This window comes from Mustela erminea, chromosome 5 (assembly GCF_009829155.1).
Source record: "Mustela erminea isolate mMusErm1 chromosome 5, mMusErm1.Pri, whole genome shotgun sequence".
Lineage (NCBI taxonomy): Eukaryota > Metazoa > Chordata > Mammalia > Carnivora > Mustelidae > Mustela > Mustela erminea.
In genome coordinates this window covers 11,224,660-11,242,919 of record NC_045618.1, presented here as the reverse complement: position 1 = coordinate 11,242,919, position 18,260 = coordinate 11,224,660, and the positions used below count along the sequence as shown (strand labels likewise).

The 18,260-nt window shown below is 39.0% G+C and overlaps 2 protein-coding genes across 14 annotated transcripts in view; one reads left to right on the top strand and one right to left on the bottom strand.

Annotated features, from left to right (window-relative positions):
* CHD2 (chromodomain helicase DNA binding protein 2) overlaps window positions 1-12,306 on the bottom strand; it is a 130,886-nt gene extending 118,580 nt beyond the window's left edge. For 3 of the 13 annotated variants that reach the window (XM_032342116.1, XM_032342128.1, XM_032342127.1), the window contains exons 1-4: window positions 12,207-12,306; window positions 9,825-9,893; window positions 9,184-9,270; window positions 3,696-3,765 (exon numbers count right to left, since the gene is read on the bottom strand). The gene's annotated coding sequence lies outside the window, so the exon portion shown is untranslated. Of the gene's footprint in view, window positions 1-666; window positions 844-3,695; window positions 4,457-4,604; window positions 4,674-7,271; window positions 8,614-9,183; window positions 9,271-9,824; window positions 9,894-11,625; window positions 11,826-11,871; window positions 12,173-12,206 lie in introns of those variants that run through there. The other 10 variants (XM_032342123.1, XM_032342125.1, XM_032342119.1 and 7 more) reach the window with 10 other exon arrangements.
* On the top strand, window positions 306-17,593 carry LOC116589797 (collagen alpha-1(I) chain-like). Its single transcript, XM_032341434.1, has 3 exons — window positions 306-337; window positions 11,880-13,903; window positions 17,568-17,593. The coding sequence occupies exons 1-2, from the start codon at window positions 306-308 to the stop codon at window positions 12,961-12,963; spliced, it is 1,116 nt and encodes a 371-aa protein (XP_032197325.1). The 3' UTR covers window positions 12,964-13,903; window positions 17,568-17,593.
* The last annotated feature ends 667 nt before the right edge of the window (window positions 17,594-18,260 follow it).

The window sequence follows — 18,260 nt, the reverse complement described above, 5'->3', positions numbered from 1 at the left end:
AACTACACAACTCATCCATTCTTCATATCAATGAAGTATCTTCCATTTGAACTACTCATTCCCTAAAACGGACATATATTACTATACAGAAGTATTAAAAGTAAAAGTACCATCATTTCTTTTACTGTTTATATTAATTTCTCCCCAATCTGTTATTACATTGCAAGATCAAGCTCTAAATAAGGTTGGAGATGTAAACATGATTACGGATCAACAATGACACTAATGTACTGATAACAAGTTTTAATTGTTTCAATGGCTATAAGTGAAATGTATTCAGTTTAGTACATTAAATGATTAACGCAATGATTTATATTCTTTTGCCACAGGACAAGAGGTAAAATTTGTCCAGGACACTGAAATTTCCTTTTAAAATCATTACTTTAAAAAAATTTCAAAAGAAAACCTAATGACGTTAAAATCATTCTAAAATTGTTCAATAAAATGCAATAGTTTGTGTGACAAGAGGTTACAAAATACTAACATATTGATATTCTATCACGTTACATGTTTAAGACAACTAAAAAAAGACAAATGCCACAAGAGCAAACAACTCTTGTGACATTAAAAAGTCATAATCGGTCTTGCACTCCTATAAAGCCAATGAAAAGTAAGAAGTGAGAATTTTATTAATATGCAAAAGTGCTCAGTCAAGCATCAAAATACCTTAAAAAAAATCAATGAGGGATTTGTGAGTAAGCCATTTACTTTCATGGAATTCCAAATTCTTGAAAAGACTAAATTTGCAAATAAGCAAATTTATGTTACAAAATAAAAAGGAAAGTAGGCATGAATTCTGTGAGCCTGGATCTTTTCTTAGTAACAAAATCCACAGTTCTTCATCTGTAAAACAGAAATAGTAGTACCTACCTCATGTGGCAGCAGTGAGAATTAAATTAGTACATTTACAGCTTTATATTACCTGGCATATAGAAAGACCTCAATAAATGTTATTCAGCTACTACACAATAACCAAAGTACATGGAGATCTAAAAACTAAACTTACTAATCAAAATAATTTATATTCCAATAACAACAAGACCTCTGAAAAATCCATTGGATAAAGGGGGTCAACTATTTAAAGATACTTTCTGTTTTAAAGAGAATTTAATCATGCATTAAAGTAACATTGGTACAGAAAACTGAGTATGGTTCAGATATCAAAGCCTTAGATTTAGAGATTATCAATAATCTCTCCAGTAACTTGTGAATTACTGCAGACATACTGAAATGATGATGGTTTGATCTAGAATTCCATCATCAAACAGACCTAGATCTTTTGTATATTTTACATACAGGCTTCAAGCTTATTCTATAAACAGGTAGAATTTTTCCACCCTGCTGTTCATAGTTGAGATCTTCTTTTTAAGGAAAACTGTTCTAAGAAAATTCCCAAAAGCATAAGTAAAGGTTTCTATGGTAAGAAGGTACTAACTAACAGCTATCTCTTAAAATCCCTAAGTACTGTACATCCAGAAATTTAAAAATATAAAATTGGACACGGTCTTCTCTTTAAATTCTAATTCAGTACATTTGTTCCAAAATCAAAGATATTGTAAAATAAAGTAAGTCAGCTGAAATGCAAGCAAGTGACGTAAGCTGAAATGAGATTCTTTACTGAATTGGGTTTACAAGGGGCTCTGCTAAAATAAGCATAAGCCACCTCCTTATCTTTACTTCCCAGCAACTCCCATTTTTAATACCACCAAAAAATGTGGGGGAATAGGGAGGGGAACAAGGAAAAAGAAATGATTAATGATTCTTAATTTTAAAAGTAGATGGCTCTAAAAATGTCACAATAAATTGTTAATGTATGTCACTTTGAAACTCAAATAGTTATTGCAAAACCAAAGGGACAAAAGCATGTAAAAGAATGATAAGCAGAAACTGATCCTTCCCATCATGTAATTAAGATTCTTGGTGCTTATGACTTGACAACAAACAGTCTTCTTTGTGCTGGTCTTTAAACCTGAAAATATTTAATACTGAACTCACACAGGTGTCCTATTATAAAAAGTAGCTTGAATCCTCAATAGAATTACAATATAAGTCTGGGTGCTAAATACAGTGGGCATAAAAACCAACCACAAACTTATTTTAAAAAGACCAGCCAAATGTTGATCACCAAGAGAGTAAGATGAATTATGGTAACTAAGAATCATCTAAGGTTTTACAATCAAATCAAATCTTTCCCGTTGTCCCTATTATTAGTTTAAAATCTGACATGTACATGTTAAGAGACTGGAAGTTGTAGTTTCTTGTCCCTTTTACTCTTTACTGAGTCAAGATTTTCATTTTCAGACACATTAAAAATAATTAACGATTAAAATTTCTATTTTAATAATGGTTGTTTTCTAATTAGACCTAAGCCAATAGTTGACAAATAATGTTTAACAGAAATGATATACCATAACTAACATAATTATTGAGCATCCACTATGTGCCAGGCAATTAATCACTTTAAAATATGAAACATGAGATCAATAATTGTACATCAGGAAGTTTTCAACTCTGGCCTCACTATCCCCATAAAAACTTTAAAAAAAAGGAAACCCAGGGGCGCCTGGGTGGCTCAGTGGGTTAAGCCGCTGCCTTCGGCTCAGGTCATGATCTCAGGGTCTTGGGATCGAGTCCCGCATCGGGCTCTCTGCTCAGTGGGGAGCCTGCTTCCCTCTCTCTCTGCCTGCCTCTCCGACTACTTGTGATTTCTCTCTGTCAAATAAATAAATAAAATCTTTAAAAAAAAAAAAAAAAAGGAAACCCAGAACTTCACCTTCTGTGGGACCTAGCAGCCATTATACAATGGAAGTTACGTACTAATGAGGAACAAAATTATCTTCTAAAATCTACATCCCCAAATAGGACTCAAAAATATTTATGAAAGAGGATGTAATAATCATACCTATAAAGTCCTGTCAATAATAAATAAATCCTTTGGAGGATCCATCCAAATTCATTTCTACACTCTCTTCTCACTTTTTCTCATGTTGGGTGTTAGAATGTCACACAGCAGTAGTAACCAAGTCTTCTAAAATCAAAGCATAATCTCACTGTGAAAAGAACTTTTTGTTGTACCTTTTTTTAAGGCACAACACAACTTTTTTTAAGGAAAGGTCAGAATTACTTTATATCTTAAAACTGTTACACTGAAATCCATTAAAAGTATGTTCTATTACCAAAGGAAAACCCAAGGGCTTCTGAGTTCTACACAGGAAGGATTAAGCTGATGGATCTAGGACAAGGACAGGTAAGCTTTCTTTATAGAACAAGGTAGTAATTACTTCAGGGTTTGTGACCATTAGCTGCAACTATTCTCAACTCTGCAGCTACAGTGGGAAAAGAAACACAAACAATGTGTAAATGAAAGAGCCTAGCTGTGTTCCAATAAAACTTTATTTACAAACATGGGGGGATGACTTTACCACCACCTAATTCTAGGGTGAAATGTTGGAAGTATGTTCATATGTGGGTTACTTTGCATTCCATCAGAGTTTAAGAAAGAAAATGACAGGTTGGAATAAACAAGCAAAACTTTAATCGGCTTCACACATATCTAACCAGATTTTTTATTTTTGTTCTGCTTTGAGCTTCACTAAATCCCTTTATGTTTCTAGAACTCTGACTCAATTATTCAAATTTCCAAAGTCACTTTTAATTTAAAAACAGATTAAACATGAAAATTAAATAGAACTTACTAAATGCTTCCACCAACATCTACTACGTTGTACAGGCCCTTTAGAGAATTCAGTCTCTGGAGTCACATTTCTGCAGGAAAAAAAAGAATATAATTTTATGCAAAGAAGATTAAAAAATAGACTACTAAAATGCCATGATTTATTCCAGAATTTCAAAACAAGAATCATCAACCAGAAGACCAAGACATACATGTATTTACAAACAAAACAGTCCAAGCAGAAGGTAAGTTCTAACCCTGAGAATTTTAAATCTGACTATATCAGATTTAAATCTGACTATATACAGCTCACCTGTAGATTAAGTTACTATAAAAGCCATGCCTAAGACTCATTCACCAAGAACTCCAACAGAATAGGTAAAATTTGGTCTTTCTAAATTTAATGGACCATCAGGGTATACTACTAGCTGTTTAACAGGGCCCAACATCACTTTTTATTTTTTTTTTTTTTTTACAATTTTATTTATTTGACAGAGAGCGCACACAAGCAAGGCGGAACTGCAGAACAGCAGCAGCAGGCTCCCCACTGAGCAGAGAGCCTGATGTGGGGCTTCATCCCAGGACCATAGGATCACAACCTGAGCTAAAGGCAGCCACTTGACCAACTGAGCCACCCAGGCGCCCCTCCAACTATCACTTAACAGTACAGGATCATCCAAAATTTCTGGTTGTTCATCTAATCCACTTTAAAGAGTTGGCTTGTTGTTTTTGTTTTTGTTTTTTTAATTCACTGATTTAAGAGATGGTGAGAGCACTAGCACAAGCAGGCTCCCCGATAAGCAGGGAACCCCACATGGGGCTCAATCCCAGGACCCCAGGATCATGACCTGAGCTGAAGGCAGCCACTTAACTAACTGAGCCACCCAGGTGCGCCCCACTTTCAAGATTTCTAAAAGAAAACTTCCATTACCCACTTGCCATGATGTTTCTCACTCATTAAAAGCCATCATATTTATTTCACATCATCCTGTACTTTAATCTATTTTAAGATAAAGAGAAAGGAAATCTTAGACAAAATTTCAAACTACTTTTATTACCAACTGTAGAGACCTACTCAAGCAACACTAACACTTTTTAAAAATACCTACCTGGTAACAAAAGTCTCATATCCATGCTATTCTCTAGTTAGAAATGCCTCATAAACTATACATGGAAAATGAGGTTTGTTTCAAATGCCCTCTGAATAAAGGTATGTATTTTTTCAGTCACTCTGCTCTTAAGTATAATTAATAATCATAACATGTAGAGCTATCAAAAACCTCTAAGTTTAATACTGAAGGGAAATAATTTGGGGTGCCTAGGTGGCTTAGTCGTTTAAGCATCTGCCTTCCGTTCAGGTCATGATGGGGGGGTCATCTTGAGATGAGGCCTGCATCACACTCCCCACTCATTAGGAACTCTGCTTCTCCCTCTGCCTGTACTAGTTCTCTCTCTCAAATAATTAAAATCTTTAAAAAAAAAAAAAAGTGTAGTAGTTTAAGGCTTTTTAGAAAGCAGGATAGTTTAGGATTTAAGTTACCTACTCAAATGCTATTCGATGACTAAGATTTCAAATTTTCAAATTATAAGGCAAGTTCCTAATTATACTACCAAATCCAAATCGCTTCAGTCATTTAGACTAATCTTAATCAAGAAATACAGCAAAGATCTGCTTCAAAATTACCTCTAAGAATTATGATGCTAAAATATACTACTACCAAGTTAACAAATGAAGCCAATTTACAAGAAACAGCATTATTTATCTTTAAGCTTCCAAATTTAATCTGACCTTAATAGGGTATACAGCTTGTTAACAAAAACAAGTACTGAATCAACCAAATGAACTAAACTAATTTAACTCCTAAGAGAAAGGTGGAACTGACATCCACTGGCAAAAGGAATGTCTGAGGGAAATCCTTCACACTGGTCCGACATTGTGACTAAAAAGCTACCTATGAGAGAGTATGTGCCTCACTCCACCAAAACAAGAGAGGACTTGGATCTCACTTTGCACCACTTCAAAAATTACTGACACCAATGTAATCTACCATAACATCTCCTTCCGCAAAATAGAGAAAGCAGGACTCTGCCTTCCTTTGAAAAGGGTGGGAAGGACCCAAGTTTTGCTTAAGCAGACTACAAAAGCTGGATTGTGCGCATATTCCTACCTATCTTTAAGAGTTTGCAATATTATAGATTTTCATTTAATATAAAATTTTAAGTGTAATGTATATTTTGAATTCTGATCTTTTTATATTAAAAGGCAAAGACTCATCTTTATTAGCCCACTTGTGCTTTTCTTAAAGTATAGATTACATCAACTTTTAACCTGTTAAAGTCCTTAAAACAATGTTTACATTTAAATCTGAGAGCACTCTGAAATAAAACCTTCCACATAAATAAGGTAGCAATAAAGTCATTAACATTCGTAAGTCAACTCAGAAACCATTAAAGTTAAGCAAACTATATTCATCTAAATTAAAATGGTTATGATTATTATGTAGTACACATTTGGGTATAAATTGCTTGTTTGGGAAATATTCATTATCAAATAAACAGCTTAATTTCAAAAAGCAAAGGATTATTTTCCAAAACACAGATCTAGCCTGTACAATGTACAAATCAAAACTTCATCTGGTTATAGAGAACATGCCACCTGAATGTTATGAAAACAATTCATACAGTTTTTATTTATAAACTTCAGAACATCCCTGAATTTAAATTGTAAAGGTTAATTACATTCAGAAATAACAGCCAATTTGAAAATTCTAAGTTTGTACTGAGCCACTCAACCTAAGAATGGGAAAGTAGCTGGTAAATTGAAGATATGTATCTTTGAGGCATAAAAATTTCTTAAGAAGTCGATTATATCAAGCACGTAAATGGTAAGTCCTCATTTATAATTGTGATAGCCAGATGCAAATGTTACATTAAACACACTAAATTTTAAGTATATTTAATCATTAGGGGGAAAATCCAACAATTTTTTACTGCAGCATTCTAAATCCCACTTGTTTAAATAAAATTTCACACCTTAACTATTTTTTAAAAATCAACCTTCTAACATCTGCATTTATATTAATATTTTGGAATGCATACCATCAACAAAGTTGGGTATACTCTATCACCTGGGTCTCATGTTACCCAACCCACTTCTTCACAGAAACAGCACACATAATTTCTAATGCAAAAATTATAAAAACTATTCTCCAATTTGCATAAAGGAGTTAAGATACTCCTTTAAAGTTATTTTTAACTGCACAATTAAGAGCTAAAGTATCTTAAGAGATAAGAAACTCCATTTTCTGTAGATTAGGAGACTAATGTCTACAGAGAATGTCGAGATTACAGGGCTAATCTACATTTACAAGTTCATCTCCTGATTGCTGAATCACAGCTGTATTTTCCACTCTATCACACACACCTCATTAACAAAGATGGAGATGTCCTCTCATTATCTTTTTCCCCTTATGCCTCTCAACAAAAAAATCTCAGGAGAGAAAGTAAATTAATTGACTGTCCAGATCAAATTTTTAAATAATCAAAAAACTACAAATAACACAATTCAACTTGAAAGAAAATTTATACTCAAAGTTACCTATATCATGTAATGCAGCCTGTAAGTTCATGAAAACCTTGTAATTAACTATGGGCATGCATGGCTGCTTTCATTTCTGTGGAATTTCAGGTACTTTTTAATAGTACCATAATAACAAATGCAATGAAACCTAGTCACCAATTCGATAGGTGATTTTTATGATTCAAAAGTTCGTTCAAATGCCCAAATAAAAGTATTTAAGTATCACTTCAGTTCTGAAACAAAATACAGTAGTAAACTAGTAAGTTACTTTTTTAAGAAATTTGGGAATTTAAAATAGTATCTACATTTATATTTGCTCTCACGTGTCCATTACTTTTGCCCATCAAATGTATTGCCCATTTTTACAAGCTTGGCCCAAGCACAAATACCAGAACACTGAATATAAGCATCATCATGAGGGTTGACTTAGATGTAAGACCTTTTTAAAATGTGATTTGCTATAACCCTTTATCTTACTGGTGATAAAAGGGAAGCTGTACTCCATCAGACTGGGGACTAATTTAGAAGTTACTGTATCATTTAGATTTTGGTCATATTTATTGATACTGAAGTAAAAAAAATAATAATAAAATCATCATTTAACACATCTCATGTCCATCCATTCATTTTTTATTTTAATGGGTCAAATTGTACCTTCTTCGGTAGCCCATTATAAATTTATTGCTGACTTAAACTTAAAATCACATTATATTTCACATACATTTGTGTCTAAGAGGCCCAATTCTCAATTTTTCTAAAAGTGCCCAACCACATTTGTAAAATAATCTAATATCCTATCACTTCTATACAAGAAATCATAACCTTGGCATTTATGTTAAAGGTTAAGATGAAAAATGCTTCATTTTTTTTCTGTATGATGTTAGATCTTTAAAAACACTATAGTCAAGTCTTAACATTGTTTTCTTTTGCACACTAAACACAAATTTGGTGAAACTGCAAAATGACTGAAAAGGAAAAATTAAGCTACAACAAATACAATAAAAATATTACCTTTATCACCTACTTCAATGAATACAATAAGCCAACATCAAGAGATAAAAGATTTTCCACATTTCAAGGACAAAGATAAGCTTGCCTTCGTATTACTTATTTAGCTGTTCTTAAAATTTTCCAAGATACCTCTTACTGTATATACATATTTCCTCTGCATCAGCTTAGCAGCAATTTCCGTGATCAGTGTTAACTTCTAAGAAACATTTCTTGAAAATTATCAGCAAATTTTTTTCATTCACATATCTAGTTTTAAGTGTCAAAGTATCCCATACACGCTGAAAATTATTTCTCCCTTTTACGCTTTAGAAACGATTTTATCAAGGTTGGATTACAGATCTCTTTAGATCTGCATTATTCTAGCAGGGTCGGGCCTGGTTAGTACTTGGATGGGAGATCTGCATTATTCTAATTTCCTGTAAGATAACTCATTTTACTACCTATTTAAAAACAAAACCGTAAAAATAGGTAAAATGAATATATTAAATCCACTAATAAGAACTAAAATATGAAAAGTATCTTCACTTTTTAAGATATAGTTCTTTTAATTGGAGATCAGCAAATGCAAAATTCTAGGGCATTTCAAAAACATGATCTATATCATCAAAAAAATGGCTAAAAAATTTCAGATTATAAAAACATATGATTGTGATAACTCAACAACTGATTTAACCATAATCCTGAAGCAGCATATTACTAAAAAGTACTATCTTACTCTCTGATATGAATTACGGATATCAACTTTTAATAGAATATGTAAGTGCTTTGATACAAGGTAAAGGAATTTGATGGGCTTTTTTCCTCATCTCCTTTTCAATATAAAGAGTCTATATTTTATGTTTGATTGACAAACTTTAGTGGTATTTTCCTATTCAAATGTTGGGAGCTATTTAAGATGCTAAATAAAACATTTACTTACTTGCTGTATAAAATAGAGACTTCTGCGAATATTTCCTTTATACTCAAGGATAAAACTCCATGGTTCTCAGTCTTCAAAATGGCATACCTTTGGGGGAGGGAGGGAAACACACCAATATTCTAAACAATTTACTGACGGAACAACGAACAGCAAATACTGTTTTAAAACTTTTATTATATAACTGAAAACAAAAACTAAAAGCTATGCTCACAAAACTTGATTTTTAAACTGTTCTTCCCTATAATCTACTACTATGAATAGTACCTAGTTCAAATTTTCCAATAAATTCATTTCTTTAAATACTTAAAAAATTAGTTTGTACAGTACACTAGAGAATTAAAAAGAAAAAAAGTATCTCTGGTTCACCATTTTTCTCAAAATATAATCAGTCTTTTCTTGCTCCCAAAATTAAACAAAGGCTTAAGAGACCTTCAGTATTTTAAACTATTCAAAAGGCACATTAAGTTACAATGGCTCAGCACATATACTCTTCATTCAATGATAAGGTTTAAAGGCTTTTTAAAATTATTCCAGATATTTAGTTTACTCATAATCACCACTTCCTAGAAAACCAAAGAGCAAAATAGAAACCAAACAGGCTTATTTCTGTGTGAAAGTAATAAAAATTTACCCAGTCTTACCTCAAATAAAAGAGCTGTATTTGTTCAGAACCATCATCAACCAAATTTAATTTTAATCTTGTAAGTTACCTTAAAAAAAAAAAAAAGATGGTATCAATGTTTTGATTTTTTGAACAGTTCTTGGCCAAAGTTTCAGTGTGATGAAACAATGAGAAATATTCCAAATACATGATCTATGGACAAATTTAGGAACGGCTCATCCACACACTACCTTTACATTTAAGGTTGCAATTATTTCTTATCTTAATGATGTATCAATCCATGTTTTCCTCATCTTTTAGTGGTATGAACACTAGATATTAAGGCACTGAGATTAAATAAACTCCAGAAAATTCACATCCTCAAGACAGATTTAGGATTATAACCTTGTTTTTTTATTTTTCTTTTGATGCCAGGTAATACACAAAACAAAGGAAAAAGTTACGGTTTTTAAACACATTTGAAATCATCTTAAAATTCCCACTGCCATCTAGAAATACCTTTTGCAATTATGAGCAATTAAATATTACTCCTCCAGGAGAAATTAGTGAAGTTAAAATGGCTACTGGTTACTTTAAATTTTTAAACCACAAGTTACTTGATCTCACCAAGTGTGCTATTAGCTTTGTTTTTTAAGCAAGTCTAAAACATGTAGTATCTATGACCTTTATACAATTTCAAACCAGGGTCTTGAACATTTTCAGTCTCTCCCTTCCCCCATTTCTCCCGTAAAAAGATCTTCTGAGGTTAAAATTGCTAGCAATTATTTTGAATTTCGGTATTCAAAAAAGGGGCCTGAAAAAAATAGTTTCAGAATATACATTTAAAACTACTTTCAGTGTTCGCAAATTTCAAAAATGTTGTTTTGAAAAACCAAAATTGGTAAAGATTCTGTAAAATCAAGATATGCGCAACTGATGTAACATGTAGCACTGTATGAATGCTATTCGGAACATAAAACAATTTCACTGACAAAAATACCATCAGAAACACAGTGGATTACACCAGTACCTTTGATTTTCTAGGTACTACGTAAATCTGCCCAACACTATTTTTACGTAGATCTGCACCTTTACAACACAAGAGCTACCGCAGAATGAAGACATATATTCTAAAATACACAAAGGTTTGTGTATCTGTGGTTTGTTCTTCAAACCATTAAACTTACATCCCCTCTCTATTTTTTAAACTCAGAACTACACAGGACTCTGCAAATTTTCGAGAAAGCAATATTTATTACTCAAATACTGTTCCGTTTTAAGCACATCTAGATTTTTATGCATGCAACAAATGCAACAAATATGGCTCCTCTTCATCTCCCATTACCGAGAACAGTCCTACTTTGATATTTACACTACGAGAAAGTAACTTCACAAAGAGATTTGGCGTCAGAATATTCCTTTGCAAAAGTTTTGCTAACCATGGCTTGTGCTAACATACATTAGTGTTAAAAATAAGAAAATGATAAACTTCAACTTTTTTGAAGTCCAGGAACTGATCCAAGTACGTTCTAACATTCAGGTGTGGTAAGTTACAGATAACGGCTCCTTCTGACCTTTTAAAAAGTACCGAACAGTCTATTTAAGCCTTATTCAAACAGGAGAATGTCAACTAATCCTGGCGTAATTAGTCGGTAAAATAAACTATCTTAATCAAACGTCATCGTCTAGCACCGAAATTAAAACCTATTTCCATTAAACAGCCTAGACGGTATAGTAAACTTATCTTCGTAATTTCTGAAATACCAGCGGCACTTCCCCAACTTGCATTTCTTTTTTAAAGACAACCTTAACGTCACAGAGGTTTAATCAGCAGCAAGTACCTTCTCATCTGTAACACTGCAGCCGTTTTCAAAATCGGCTTTGAAAGAGTTAAAAGCCAACACCCAAAAAGAAAAAAAAAAAAAGCAAGTTTTATTTTTGTTTAAACGCAGTCAGGCTTCCATTGTTCTTTTAAATTCGACCACGAAGATGAGCTCCCACCTCGCCGGAAAGAGGTTAAAAAGCTCCCCCGTTGGAGAATCTGAAAGGAATTTTTTTCCCTTACCCTAAATATCAAAATAACTCACCCGGACAGAAAGGGGCTCTCCTCGCGCGGTCCCCTTCGGGCTCCCGCCAGCGGTCACCCGCCGCCGCCCCTTTCCCGGCCGGGCCGCTGCGGGCAGCGAGGCCGCCCCCCGTGGGGTCTGCCGTGGGGCCCCGCGCGCCCCCCGGCCCCGGCCCCGGCCCCGCGGCGCCCGGCGCTTCCCGCCGGGAGAGCCAGCAGGCGACGCCGGCGAGGCTGCCCGGGGAGAGCCGGCCGGCGAGGCCCGGCCCGCCACCCCCTCCTGCTCGCGCGCTCAAGGACATTTTGCTTTTCCTCCCAAGGACAAAGGACAATAAAAGGAGCCGGGGAACCACTCACCGGGTCCGAGTGCGGCTGTCGGCACCTCCTGGCCGGCTGCACCCGCGTTCCGCGCCAGGCCGACCGCACGAGCCTCCCGCCCGCGCCCGGTCGAGCCGCCCGGGCCCCGGGGAGCCTCCGCGGCCGCTGCCGCAGCGTCGCTTTCGGCGTCGTGGGCCCGGCCGCCCCGGGAGCCTCTGCCGCGGGCTCCGACACCCGCGCGCGGCCCGCCTCGCCTCAGCCACGACCGCTTCGCTCCCGCGGGCCTACGGGCCGCCCGGGCACAGCTTCCCGCCGGCCGGCGGGCCCCGCGGCCGCGGCGGAGCGCCTGACAGCTCGGGGTGCTGCTGCCTCTCCGGCCATCTTGTGCCGTGTGTGTGTGGTGTCTCTCTCCCGTCTCCTCTCTCGGCTTTACTCCCTCCTCCTCCTCCTCCCCCCGCCCCACACACCACACAACATGGCCTCTTCGCTGCGGCGGCGGCTGCGGCGGCAGCAGCAGCCTCCACCGCGCTCTTGCCCGCTCCCCTCCCCCACCCTCCCCGCCTCCCGCCCGCAGCCCCACGTCCCAGCGCGCAAGCGCGCCACCGCCCGCCCGCCTCGGCCATTGGCTCCGAGAGCTTCCTGCCTCCCCTTCCCGGGAGCTGCCTCACGCACGCTCGCAGGCGTCTTCCTCCCTCCTAACAACAACCACTTCAAATACTATTGGCTGATTCTGACCCCACCCCTTCGGCTGCCGCCGTGCGGACAGGCTGACTTAAGTGCCATTCACTGCCCTTAGGTGTTTCTGGTTTTTTTGTGGGGCACCAGACCGGGATTGGCTGGTGATGGAACCTTTGGGTTTGGAGGTGGGCTGTTGCTTTGCGCCCCGCAGTGCGGACCCCTCCAGGCTGGCTGTTGAGGGGCGGGAGGGGTGGTTCCTGGCGCCAGAGAGGCCAGGTTAGAATCATTAGTACAGAGACCTAGAAATAAGGGCCTCACTTAATGGAAAAAGCTAGGAATTCAGTGTTTCCGAGCTCCGATTTTTGTCCTCTTTTTTTTTTTTTTTTTTTTTTTAGAAGAAAGAAAATGACTGACAGGTTGACGAGCAAACAAGCCATATTTCCTCGACTGTAGAGCTCAAGATTTTTCTTCTAACCAGCCGGTCCTCCCTAAGGGTCACAAAGTCAGGACCAGGGGTTTTGCCACAGAGCGCATTGCCCAGCCCAGTATCCAAATTGAGTTGCCAATTGTTTGATGGGTGGTGAGCTTCCTGTTGCCCATTTACGTAAGACAGCCTATTCACATGTCCATTGTCCTTAGAATTTAGTGAATCGTTGTTTCATAATCCTGGTTGGGCCTGATGATACCACCCTTTTGGGAAATGTTTGTTTAAAGGGATCGTTTTAACCACAGCCTACCTGTCCAGCCCTCTCCCAGAGAATCGGGCAAAACAAACTTCATTCTCTTTAAGAAACTCGCGGTTTTTTTTTCACTAGGTCTTAAATCTGGAAGCAATCTAGACAATCAATAGGAATAACTGAAAACCTAAACTTTCCCGAAATGGATGAGAGAAGAAAAAGTAGCTTTCTCCCACTGTCAGCATTTTCGAAATCTTGCTTCTTTTGGCAAGCGACCTCGGGAAGAGGAAAGGAACACCCGAGGCTTTTGGTTTTAACAGATACCTTTGAGAGGCTGGTTCTTGGGGCAACTCCTGAATTCTCTTGAGACCCTTCCCCTGGGTAAGACTCAGAGTATATTAAATACTCATCAGACCTAGGAACAAGTTCTGGCCCTTCTTTTTAAAACGGCACAGCTATTAACAGCTCAATATGGCATGAGGTACGTAGGGCAGAGCCAAGACTGGAACCTAAGTCTCCTGACTTAGAGATACTGGGTCCCTTCTATGTAACCTGGCCACTTGCCTTAGCAATATAAGTTGGGCTCTAAGTTGACACAGAGAAAGAGTATTTCTTTAACTGAAATTAAATTTTCTGCATTGAATCTCCAAGAGACATGCCCTTTTACAGTCTGGCTCTTTGAGCACTGTAGACCTGCAGCAAGACTTTTTTCTCTGAAATAGTCCCTCCCTGAATCCCTTTTCTTCATGCTTCTTGGTTTGCTATTGCTGTGCCATTGTTCACTCCCCTTTTCCCTTCCGGCCACTACCTAAAATCCATCTATGATTCTGCTTTTCCATATTCTTCTCCAAGTACTCTGTGCCAGCAAAGCAAGCCTGAACAGGCCTTTACTAAAAATAATAATGGCTGGGGGCACCTGGGTGGCTCAGCTGTTTAAGCATCTGCCTGCAGCTCAGGCCATGATCCCAGGGTCTAGGGATCGAGCCCCAGGTTGAGCTCCCTCAGATGAGGCTCCTCGGGCTCAGTCAGGCTCCCTGCTCAGTGGGGAGTCTGCCTCTCCTTCTCCCTCTGCCCCCTGCTCTGGCACTCTCTCTGTCTCTCAAATAAATAAATAATCTTAATTAAAAAAAAAATTAATGGCTGAAAAGCATTGAGTTAGCTATGAATCAGGCATTGTTCAAAGCCATCATTGTAGGTTAACTTAGCATCCCTGTGAGATACTAGTATTATTCCTCTGTATTATCTTCATTAGGAAATTGAGACTCAAGGAGTTTAACTTGCCCGGGCTCTCACTGCTAAGATACACCAGAACCAGGATTGAGCCCAGATGCTCTGGCTCTAGACCGTTCCCTTCTGCCTCTCCCAGTTTCTTTTTGAGGACTGCCCCCTTTCTAGATCGGTTCAGTAGATCCTCTGTCATGCCAAGCTGTCTCATTTGCCAGCTGCCCCATCCCTTACTTCATTGCAGTGTTCCACCTTCAGAGTTGGGCTTCCCGCCAATTGGGAAATGTCAGACCCATTCTATCTGAATTCCCAGATGTGAGCCCCATCTTGCTACTACTGTTAATCTCCTGGCCTGCCACCTGGGAATGATCTCGCTCTTGTTTTGTTCCATCTTTGATTGTGGACCCCCACAGCTCAGCTGTTGGGTGACTCCCTTTTATGAAGATACACCTTGGGCCGCTTACATAAAACAGCTTTCTTCTCCCGAGCTTCCATCCCACACAACATCCTCTTCAGAGAAAGCCCTCATCTGCCACATTGAAACTTTATTCCCTGCCACACATCAACAATGATTTCTTTTGCTATAACTTTTCCAAGTCTTTGGCCATCTCTTGTTAAAGCTAGACTAGCTCTGTCCTAAATGAAAAGCACCTGAAACCTGAAGGACCCCATCCTATCCCTTGCACTGTTCCTTTTTGTGCAAAGTGATCTGCCAATGAACAGAGAGGAGATCCCTCCCTCCCTCCCGCAGTCACACTCTTTCCTATTACTGCTGTTTCTTTACAGGGGAAAATAAAGAGCCCTTAGCCTTGGCTCAAAGGAAAGACCTCTGTGTGTGCTCTGAGTAGTTCTTGTCCTATATAATTGTGACCAAATGAAAACATGGATGGGCAAAGAATATTTCTGTAAGGATACAAAGATCTGTTTACGCTAGTTGCCTCCAAGGAGACCTCACAGGTAGAGAATGGGGTCAGAACGTCACTTTTCCCATCCAACCCATTGGTGGCTTTTGAAATTTGAGCCATGTGAATGTTACCTTTCTGAAAGAAAGAAAGAAAGAGAGAGAGAGAAAGAAAGAAAGGAAGGAAGGAAGGAAGGAAGGAAGGAAGGAAGGAAGAAAGAAAGAAAGAAAGAAAGAAAGAAAGAAAGAAAGAAAGAAAGAAAGAAAAGAGCAACATTCAAATAATCTACTGAGCTAAAAACACTATTAGGGGGCACCTGGGTGGCTCAGTGGGTTAAAGCCTCTGCTTTCGGCTCAGGTCATGATCCCAGGGTCCTGGGATCGAGCCCCACATTGGGCTCTCTGCTCAGCGGGGAGCCTGCTTCCACCTCTTTCTATCTGCCTGCCTCTCTGCCTACTTGTGATCTCTGCCTGTCAAATAAATAAATAAATAAATAAAATCTTTAAGAACACTATTAGGAAGGTAACTTTTAACTTTTTTCTTAAGATTTTCTTTATTTTTAAGAGAGAGAGAGCACAAGCACAAGCAGTGGGGAGGGGCAGGCAGAGGGAGAAGGAGAACCTGACTACCCCCTGAGCCCTATGTGGGACTCAATCCCAGGACCCCAGGATCATGACCTGAGCCAAAGGCAGATGCTTAACCGACTGAGCCACCCACGTGCCCTTTTTTTAACTTTTTAATTGTGACATCTGCATTTGTTACAATAAACACCTTTTTTTTTAATTGAAATAAAGTTCACACAATAGTACCTCCAGGGATGTGAACAGCACCTAAAATGTCCCTGGTTGACGATAAGGATTCTTGGTACATAAAATGGGGCAGCCGCTTTCAATCCCAGTGTAACATGGCCTCCCACACTACGGAACAGGTCTGCTCACTGTGCACCCGTGCCCTCCTGTCTTCATATGGCAATTAAAGAGGAAGAGACACCAGTGAGGTCAGCTTTTCTCCATTTCCCATTGTCTGTGTCCACCTTGGTCTTAGACGATCAGTGCAGCTCATGATGGAGACTCAGCGGAAAACCGGAATGTCCTTGACTCAGGTCAGAGACACAGTTTTCAAATACAGACCTTTCCAGATTCCTGGAGTTCTGCTCCCACTCTTCCTGCAGTTTTGCTTGCTGCTTATATTCTGCATGATTTACATGCATACTCTGTCATACTTCTGTACACACCCCACTCCCTCTTCCCATGTGTCAGGCTTTCTTTTTCCCAGGGTACTTCACGCACAGGATTGATGTTCATTTGATGCTCAAAATATCATTTCTAAACACGGTTAGAATAATGTGCTCAATAATGAGCTCCTTCCATGTTGGAGGTACTGTTTTACAAGCTGGGGGTGCTGGGGTCCCTGTTCTCAGGGAGCTTACATTCCAATGGGGCAGAAGTCCATAGATATGAAAATACCAGGTAATGATAAGTGCTATAGAGGGGGCCTAATTTCAGACGAGTGGTCAAGAAAGGCCTCTCTGATGTTTAAATTGGAAGCAGGAAGCGCACAAAGGAGGCAGCTATGTGTATACGGCATGTGAGTTTCAGGCTAAGATGGCAGATGGTCTGCGTGCAACTAATTTTGCTCCAGCCCAAAACTGCTCTACACAGATTTTTTTTTTAAATGCGTTCGTTCATTCTTCTTTCGTTTATTCCCCTCTTTCTTTCTTCTTTTTTATTTTTATTTATTTATTTATTTTTATATATTGTTATTTACTTATATGACAGACAGAGATCACAAGTAGGCAGAGAGGCAGGCAGAGAGAGAGAGAGGAGGAAGCAGGCTCCCTGGGATCATGACCTGAGCCGAAGGCAGAGGCTTAACCCACTGAGCCACCCAGGTGCCCCGACTTCCTTTTTATTTTTAAGTCCTAAACTCTTAAGGAAAGGAGAACAGGAGAAAAGAACAACACAACTTCAGAAGCCAGAAAATAGATGGATGAGTGGTGACTGATTTAGTAGATCCAAGAAAGCTGAGCAGCAACTGGCTTATACTGGAAATACCTTAAAAGACTCAGAAACTTGCAAAACCAGGGATCACTGGGCCTGAGGGGAGAGGAGAAGGCGAAGGTAAGAACTGAATGAAAGCAATCTGGAAAGCAGTTGGATTCTATATCCCATCCCTGATCCCAGCAGAAGATTGGAGGTTTATCCTCTAGGGAGAGTCTCTGGTCTAGAAGATGCCAGGCACACTCGGAGGATAAGAACCACAGCAGAAATGGGGGGATCCAGAGGCCATATGTACACCAAAGGCAGAAATGCCAACTACTTTGCACCATGTGGCTGTCGGAATGCTGGCAATGTGATCTTCACCTTCTAGATAAGAGACAAGAAAATTCTCCTCAAGGACTCTATCAGTCTATAAGGAAAGACCCATGGAGTCTGACACTGGGGAATCTCCCAGCAGATCCAACCAAGTCACCCTTCAGTAAAGCTCAGGGTCAGGGTGCCAAACACCTTGTGTACACCACTTCTAATCCCCTTGGTCTCACCTCTTGCTCTGCCCACAGTTGCAGCCACCATCCCATCAAGTTCCATATGGCTTCCCAGAGCGAGTACAAG